The sequence below is a fragment of the Ostreococcus tauri genome, assembly GCF_000214015.3.
Source record: "Ostreococcus tauri WGS project CAID00000000 data, contig chromosome 18, whole genome shotgun sequence".
NCBI lineage: Eukaryota > Viridiplantae > Chlorophyta > Mamiellophyceae > Mamiellales > Bathycoccaceae > Ostreococcus > Ostreococcus tauri.
The window spans coordinates 244316-252031 of record NC_014443.2 but is presented as its reverse complement, the minus strand read 5'-3'; the positions used below and the strand labels follow the sequence as shown (position 1 = coordinate 252031).

Genomic DNA, 7716 nt, shown 5'->3' with positions numbered 1-7716 from the left:
CCCCGCGAGCGCCAACGCGCGCGCATGCCTCGCGCTCTCTCTCTCGCGCGCGCCCGACGGCGCGCGCGCGCGCGAGGGAAAAATGCACGCGCCCGATTCCGGGGCGCCGACCGCGACGCGATCGCGACGGACGCCGCGAGACGCGCGCGCGCGGTGGACGTCGCGCGTCGCGCGATGGCGGGGCGTGGGCATCGTCGTATTCCACGCGTCGGAGCGCTATATATGTCATCCACGCGATTGTGTGTCGTATACCACACGTCGGAGCGCTATATATGTCATCCACGCGATTGTGTGTCGTATACCACGCGTCGGAGCGCTATATATGTCATCCACGCGCGCGTGCACCGCTCGCGTGGATGACACATATCGCGTGCGTACACATAGAATACGAGGACCGAACGCGTGGACGGCACATATAGCGCTCTGACGCGTGGAATACGACGACCCCCCCGCCCGCCCGACGCCCACCGCGCCACACCGCGCGACGTCGAGCGATGCTTCGTCGAGGGGCGCTTCGCGCGATCGCGCGCGCGAGCGCGACGCGCGCGCCGACCGCGAGTGAGGTGCGCGCGATCGATCGCGCGCGACGCGCGTCGGGGTCTCCATCGTCGCGACGCGCGGCGTGGATGGCGAACGTCGCTCGATCGAAAATCGCGCTCGGGAAACCTAAGATTGACCGACGAATGGTGTCGCTCGCGCGCAGGCGTTGACGTTGCGGGCGTACGGCGCCGGGTTTTTAAATAAGGATGATGTCACCGATCGTGTGGTGCGCGTGGTGAAGAATTTTGCAAAGGTGGACGCGGCCAAGGTGAGCGCCACGAGCGCGTTCGCGAGCGATCTGGGACTCGATTCGCTCGACGTCGTGGAGGTGGTGATGGCGATGGAGGAGGAGTTCGCGGTGGAGATTCCCGACGCTGAGGCGGATAAGATTCAGAGCGTGCCCGAGGCGGTGGCGTACCTCGCCGCGAATCCGAACGCAAAGTGAGAGGCGCGTTTAGAGGACGCGCGCGACGCCAGTCGCGGGCGAAAAGTGGCAATGTAATTCACACCGAACGCTTTAGAGTTTACCGGTACAGGGCGTTGATTACGTCGACTACGTATTCGTACTCGTTACAACAAATGATTATTTTACGTTTTACGTTCTAGAGGTCGCTGTTGGACACAAAAATGCGGCGGCTTGAAAAGAATGATGAGATGTGAAGAAAGCAGGCGGGAGCCGCGTTAACGCGGTTCGGGGATGATTTCAACCTCTGGAAGCGCCAAAGCGGAGAAAAGAATGAGCAAACGTCGCTCACCCGGGACGGCCCAAACGAATCCCAGTTCGGCGCCGCCGGTGAGGGAGCCCCCTCGGCCGTTCAGGACGAGGAGCTCGCCCTCGACCCAGTGCGACTCGGTGAATCCGGGCTTGGCGACACGCCCTTCACCCTTATACCGCGCAATAACACCGAGATCGTCGGGGTAGGAACCGCCTTCGGTGATCAAGTTGGACTTGTTCACTTTCGCGCGGAAGCTTGCAGCGCCACACGGGACATTTTCATCCCCGGTGAGCTTGACGGCCGTGACGCAGTCGTTGGAGTCGCCGTCCTCGTCCCCCCAGCGCCCGCGGACGAGACGCAGGACCTCCGGACCGTGCGGGCCGAAGGCACCGATGTACAAGCGATCGAAGATGTCCTTCCTCGATCCCGACGCGAGCGACGGGTCAATGCGTTGGAATCGCACACGATTGGGGAGCGGGCGATGCAAGATGTCGTCCTGGCCGATGAGCGCGAGAAGTTCCTCCGCGCTCATTTCGTCTACATCGTCTTCGCCATCGTCAAAGTACTTCTCCCCGTCGTCTTCGTCGTCTTGATCGTGGTGCGCGAACATCTCTTGCGCCGCTTCCTTCACCGCACTGACGAGCGCGGCGTGGGAGCTCGCGCCGAGCGCGCCTGACTTTGCGTCAGAGGAATCGCTCGTAGCCATGCTCTCCCACTTGGCGGCCAAAAATCCCTCCATCTCCTCATCTAACGTTTTCGAAAACGGCTCTTCCTCGTCTGCAGCGCCCTCACCGAGTGGTACCATCTCGCTGTCGCTCGTGAGGATGAAAGCGTGCAGACCCTCTGGATTCAGCGCCGCGACGCTGCGCGTGACGTCGTACAAAGTCTCTTCGTCCTCATCGTCGTTCTCTTCCGCACTCATGACGTCGTCAAACTTATCGAGCATCGCTCCAACCTCCTCGAGGATCTCATCGCGCGGCTTTCCAGACGCGGGATCGAGTCCAAGAAGCTTGGCCTTGATCTCCTCCTTGACGTCGTCAATGTTCTCGCGACTGCGAAGGCGCTCAGCCTGCTCGATGGCACCCAAGGCCTCGGAAGTGCCGGCGGACGCCGTCATGAAACCGACACCGTCGGTCAGAGCGTCCTCTTCCTCATCCACCAATGGGATGGACATCGGGACGTAATTCAGTCGCACGACGTCCCTGGAGTACCCAGTCGGTGACGAAGCGTCCTCTCTCACGATGATCTCCATCACCGGTTGTCCTGCCTCGTAATCGTACCCTTCCGGGTACGCCTTGTTCAATTCAACGATGTCCGCTAAATCTCTCGGGGAATACGTCGCTCCCACGAGTCTCCCGTGCTCTCGGCTGATTCTCATGATGACGCCCGTGGCAGCCGTCGTCGGCTCTTCGTCGTCCTCACCTTGCGTCGAGCGCTCCTCCACGCCCGCCCACCAGCCGCACATTCCGACCCCGGCGTCTCTGAGCGCAACCGCCTCCTCAAAGCGCTCGTTTTTGATGGCGTCCGCGTACCTATCGCACAATTTACCTGTCTCGTCCGTCGCCCGCAAGGCGTCCGCCGCCCGCTTTAACGAAGCCGCGCTCGCAAAGTCCTCCTCCGCCACCGCGTCCTCCATCTGCGCCTCGATCGCCTGCAACGCCGACGCCTCGCACTCGATTTCATAAAACCTCCTCGTGAGCTCCTTCATCGACGCCGTGTCCGCGTCAGCGGAAGCCGTCCCGCTCGCGTCCGCGGCGACCCTGTTCAACCTCGCTCGGAGTCGCGCCGTCGCCGCCTCCGCCGCCGAAGCGAGCGGATCGCTCACGCACTCCCCGTGATCGCTCGACGAAATATTATTCAACCCCTTCACCCCCTCATCGCCCGCGATCTCCGCATCCGTCCCATTTTCCAGCGCGTCGTCGTCGATCCCGATCTGGTCCTCGACTCTCGCGCCGTCCGGCTTCGAGATCTCAATCTCTCCTCGCGCGCTCTTCCCCTTGCCCTGATCTCTCCGCACATCGACGGTGGGTATTTTCTTCTCTCGTTCCCACTCATCGCGCGATCGATCGGCGTCGTCGCGCGGGCCCACGGCGCGCGCGCGCGCGCGACGGCGCTCGGCGCGTGCGCGCGAGGGCATTCGCGCGCGCGTCGTCCTCGGTGCGCGCGCGCGCGCGCCGAGCGTCGCGCGCGCGGGCGCGGGGACGACACACGGCATCTCCTCGGTGCGACGCGCGTTCGGGGGGCGCGCGCGCGGGGCGACGCGGAGTGCGGCGCGTCCACCGCGTCGTTTGCGCGGTCGAGAGGGTCTGTGTGGATAACGACTAGTGGAGGTGAAACAAGGCTATGTGGGAAACCAGAGAGAGGTCGGGGCGACGCGCGTCGGGACGCGCGTGGATACATAGTGAGTGGTCGCCTCGCGCGAACGGGAACATCGAGCGATGGCGATGCGGTCACGAATCGCGGTCGAGGGCGAATCCGAGGGCGAGTCGAGCTCGCGCGGTCGCGCGCGCGGCGCCGCGACGGAGCGCGTCGACGTCCAGGACGCCCCCGGCGACGACGAGATCGACGAACGACGTCGGTGTCTCCACCGCCGTGGTGTCCGTCGACGATGCGTTGACGTCGTTTTCACGCACCTCCTCGTCCAAGGTCTTACCGGCGATCAAGACGGTGACCATGCCGAAGAGCGAGCTCGCCGCGCGCAAATTTTTCAGACTATCCTCGAAAAAGACGCATCGCGTGGGATCTCGCACGTCGTGCGCGTGGAAAAATCGCTCGAACGCCCCCGCGCTCGGTTTCGCCTCGTCACCCATCCCACCCGCGCCGAAGACGCCGTCGAAGCAATCTTCGATCCCGAGCGCCCGCAACGCCTCGCGCGCCTGGCGTTCGTGACAATTCGTAAACACCAATCGACGCCCCCCAGTCGCCGCGATCGCGTCCAACATCGCTCGCGTCTCCGCGCGCGGGGTTAAAAATTCCGACGGATCCCCGCGCGTGCGCGCCCAGTACGCGTCCGCGTCGACGTCGTACCCCGCCCGTCGCAGCGCTCGCAGCGTTTGGTTGTGTTTCGGAAAATGTTCGCGCCAAATCTCCTCCGCCCGCGCCACGCTCTCGCACCCGAGGGCGTCGCGCATGTACTCGTACACGCGCGCGCGACATCGTCGCTCGTACCCGTTCCCGATGTCGTACAGGGTGCCGTCGAGGTCGAAGACGTACGTCCACGCCATCGCGCGGGGATGTGACGTGCGTACATTGTGTGCAATAGTCCCATGTGTGGCATTCCGTGGCGCCGGGCTCGACGTCGTGTGTTCGTCTCCATGGGCTTCACGCGCGTTATGTATGGATGGTCGCCCTCGGGCTGGCGCGCGTCGACCGCCGCACTCGATCACGCGCGGTGCGTCGTCGTCGTCTCGCTCGACGCGCGCGCGGCGGGCGAAGGCGTCGCACCGACGCGCGCGGTCTCCGCGCGCGCGGTCTCGGCGCGGCGTCGGATTCGCGGGCGCGGGATGGGGGGCGATCGGTCTCGGGCGACACACGATGAGCGATCATCTGGATGCGCGTGTTCGGTCGCGCGCGCGCGGCGTGCGCGCGCGACGGCGCGGGTGGGGGTGAAAGACGCGCGTGCGCGTGGGATCTGACGACTGACGAAAGCGGCGCGAGGTTGTGTTGGATGACAGGCACGGATGGCGATCAAGGATTTTATCAAGGCGGCGACGCCGAGCGGCTTGTACAGCGCGCCGCAGACGGCGACGGCGCTGAAGACGGCGACGAACGGTGCGTTCATGATTCCGTCGAAGAAGGAGTATGGGATGGATTACTACCTGCGATCTGCGCTCGCGGGGGGGATCTGCTGCGGTGCGACGCACGGCGCGGTGACGCCCGTGGACGTCGTGAAGACGCGCATGCAGCTCGATCCGGCGAAGTACTCGGGCATCATGTCGAGCTTCGGTAAGGTTGTCTCCGAGGAGGGCGCCGGAGCGCTACTCACCGGTCTTGGACCGACTGTCGTCGGTTACTTCATTCAAGGTTGGTTCAAGTTCGGTGGGGTGGAGCTGTTTAAGATCTCCGCCGCGCAGAGGATGACCGAGCAAGAGGCGTGGGACAACCGCAACTCCATTTACCTCGGCTCCGCCGCCGGCGCTGAGTTCGTCGCGGATGTGTTCCTCTGTCCGCTCGAGGCGACGCGCATTCGTTTGGTGTCCAACCCGACGTACGCCCCGTCCACGATCAGCGCCATGATGAAGATGGCGTCGGAGGAGGGCATCATCTCCGGTTTCTACTCCGGTTTCGGGCCGATCTTGGCCAAGCAAGTGCCGTACACCATGGCCAAGTTCGCGGTCCAAGGCCGCGCCGCCGAAGCGATCTACGATTCAATGGGTAAGACGCCGAAGGAATGCACGAGCTCGGAGAACGTCTCCGTGTCTCTTTCCTCCGGTGTCATCGCCGGTGTAGTCGCCGCCATCATCTCTCACCCCGCCGATACGCTCCTGTCCAAGGTCAACAAGGCTGGCGCCGGCGGAACCGGCTCCATCATAACTCGTCTCGGCCGCATCGCCGCCGAGACGGGCATCGTCAAGCTCTGCACGCAAGGTTTGCCCATGCGTTGCGTCATGATCGGTACGCTCACCGCCGGTCAATTCGGCATCTTTGACACCGTCATGGGCGCGCTCGGCGCGGAAAAGTTCCACTTCCACAATCCCGCATCTGAATAAATCGTCGCCGCACGCCGCGTGTAATCTTAAAATCGCAAAGTTCACATTCTTTGTGTTTGTGCGCATAACAAAGTCGTCCCTCGGGCGCTCTACTCTACTGAGACGATGCTCATCCTATCCGCTCGTCGCGTCGCGTCCTTTCGTCGTCTACGCCGAGAGCACCGCGAGCACGTCCGCCGAGTTCACAAACTTGCCCTTGCTCCCGTCCTCGAACTCGACCTCCGTGCCGGAGAATCCATTCACCATGACGGCGTCCCCTTTGTTGATCCCCTTCACGTCGCTACCGACGGAGGCAACCTTACCGGTCATCGTGCTCCCGGGACCGCCCGCGCTGCCGCTGGAGGCCAAGAACAGCCCCCCCTTGGTCTGCGACTCCGCCGCGTCCGCGATCACGAGCACGCGGTCGCCCATGGCTTGGACGGTGTCTGCGCGCATGCCCGCCTTGGTGACGACGACGCGAGAGCGCTTCGCCGGAGCGGAGACGCGCGCGCGCGCGGGCGCGGTGAGCGCGGTGACGTTCGCGATGGCAAACATGTGGATTTCTTGTTGTGTTTACGTCTCAGAGACGAGTGAAGCGTCGCGGACGTGGCGTCTGCGAGGTGTGCGGAGGTGGTGAAAAATGCTCGGACGCGTGAGTGCGCGCGCGGGTGTGTCGGGCGTCGCGCGCGCGCGGACAGAGGGCGAGACGTCGATGTCGCTGACCTACTATTCAGGGTTTTGGATGATGCATGTCGTACAATATGTAATTTAAGAGGATGTATCGGAAAAGCGTGTCCCAATGGAAACAACTTTCTGGAAGACGAGAGGAGAGATGAGAGAAGCGTCTTCTCGGACGTCTGTAGGAGTGAAACGAAAGGAACAAAACGACTGGATTGCGATTAAAACGGCTTGGTGAACAAACCACCGAGTCCGCCGCTCTTCGGTTCGTCGAACGCGGTCGATTTATACTCGGTGTCATACTCGGCGATTTTCGAGCACTTGGCGCGTCCCTGCGGCTCACGCGCACACTGGTTCACCGCGTTCACCGCGGCGGAGATGCTCGCCTCCTCACCCTTTTCACTCCAATAAAATTTTGTCCCGTATTTGTTCGCCAACCTTGTCCAGAACGAGGGCGGGATCTCTAAATCGACGTTTGCGCCGACGCTGAAGTTCAATATGTTCCCCAGACCTGGGTCGGCAACGAACACGACCGTGTCGTCATCCACGTTCCAGTACTCTTTCACCGCCAACCCGGGCGTTTGCGGGTACGCTTGGGCGAGAACTCTGAGCTTCAACCCCGTATCGCGCTCCAAGCTCTCCACCGTCTTCGTCAACCGCGCGACGTCCGACTTCCCAAGATACCCAGCGACGTCGAGCACGGGCACCGGAGTCCCCTCCGGGAGTAATTGCGGATTGTTCACCCCCTCTAAACGCGCCTCGGCGACGCCCACGAATACCACCGATGAAACCACGCCCGCTGCGACGCTCAGAGCCACCGCATCGCGCTTCACGTCGCTAAAAAATCGACTAAAGCCTCTGTGATCTTCATCCGCTTCACGTGAAAATCTCGTCGCTCTCACCCTCGCGCACCGCGCATTCGCCGCAAACTTCGAACGAGACCCTAGAACACGCGCATTCGCACCCACGCGCGCGCTCGCACCGCTCTTGACGAGCGACATCGCGCTCTGTCGCCGCAACCATCGACGTCATCGCATACGAAAACCACAACCATCCGAAGCCAAAACGCTCGATTCCATACTGTGCACGAAAGT

General features: G+C 62.9%; 6 protein-coding genes across 6 annotated transcripts; 2 read left to right on the top strand and 4 right to left on the bottom strand.

Annotated features, from left to right (window-relative positions):
• Positions 1-494: 494 nt before the first annotated feature.
• Positions 495-985, top strand: OT_ostta18g01380 (Phosphopantetheine attachment site; the record flags this gene model as incomplete). Its single annotated transcript, XM_003084136.1, has 2 exons — positions 495-563; positions 704-985. The coding sequence occupies 2 exons, from the start codon at positions 495-497 to the stop codon at positions 983-985; spliced, it is 351 nt and encodes a 116-aa protein (XP_003084184.1).
• A 236-nt stretch (positions 986-1221) lies between these two features.
• Positions 1222-3471, bottom strand: OT_ostta18g01370 (Protein of unknown function DUF3506; the record flags this gene model as incomplete). The annotated part of the gene is made up of 1 exon (XM_003084135.2): positions 1222-3471. One exon carries the CDS (start codon positions 3469-3471, stop codon positions 1222-1224), a length of 2250 nt encoding a protein of 749 aa, XP_003084183.2.
• Positions 3472-3706: 235 nt separating this feature from the next.
• OT_ostta18g01360 (HAD-superfamily hydrolase, subfamily IA) lies at positions 3707-4480 on the bottom strand (the record flags this gene model as incomplete). The annotated part of the gene is made up of 1 exon (XM_003084134.2): positions 3707-4480. The coding sequence occupies one exon, from the start codon at positions 4478-4480 to the stop codon at positions 3707-3709; it is 774 nt and encodes a 257-aa protein (XP_003084182.2).
• A 456-nt stretch (positions 4481-4936) lies between these two features.
• On the top strand, positions 4937-5965 carry OT_ostta18g01350 (Mitochondrial substrate/solute carrier; the record flags this gene model as incomplete). Its single annotated transcript, XM_003084133.1, has 1 exon — positions 4937-5965. The coding sequence occupies one exon, from the start codon at positions 4937-4939 to the stop codon at positions 5963-5965; it is 1029 nt and encodes a 342-aa protein (XP_003084181.1).
• A 147-nt stretch (positions 5966-6112) lies between these two features.
• OT_ostta18g01340 (GroES-like) lies at positions 6113-6376 on the bottom strand (the record flags this gene model as incomplete). Its single annotated transcript, XM_003084132.2, has 1 exon — positions 6113-6376. One exon carries the CDS (start codon positions 6374-6376, stop codon positions 6113-6115), a length of 264 nt encoding a protein of 87 aa, XP_003084180.2.
• A 467-nt stretch (positions 6377-6843) lies between these two features.
• On the bottom strand, positions 6844-7623 carry OT_ostta18g01330 (TPM domain; the record flags this gene model as incomplete). Its single annotated transcript, XM_003084131.1, has 1 exon — positions 6844-7623. One exon carries the CDS (start codon positions 7621-7623, stop codon positions 6844-6846), a length of 780 nt encoding a protein of 259 aa, XP_003084179.1.
• Between the last annotated feature and the right edge of the window lie 93 nt (positions 7624-7716).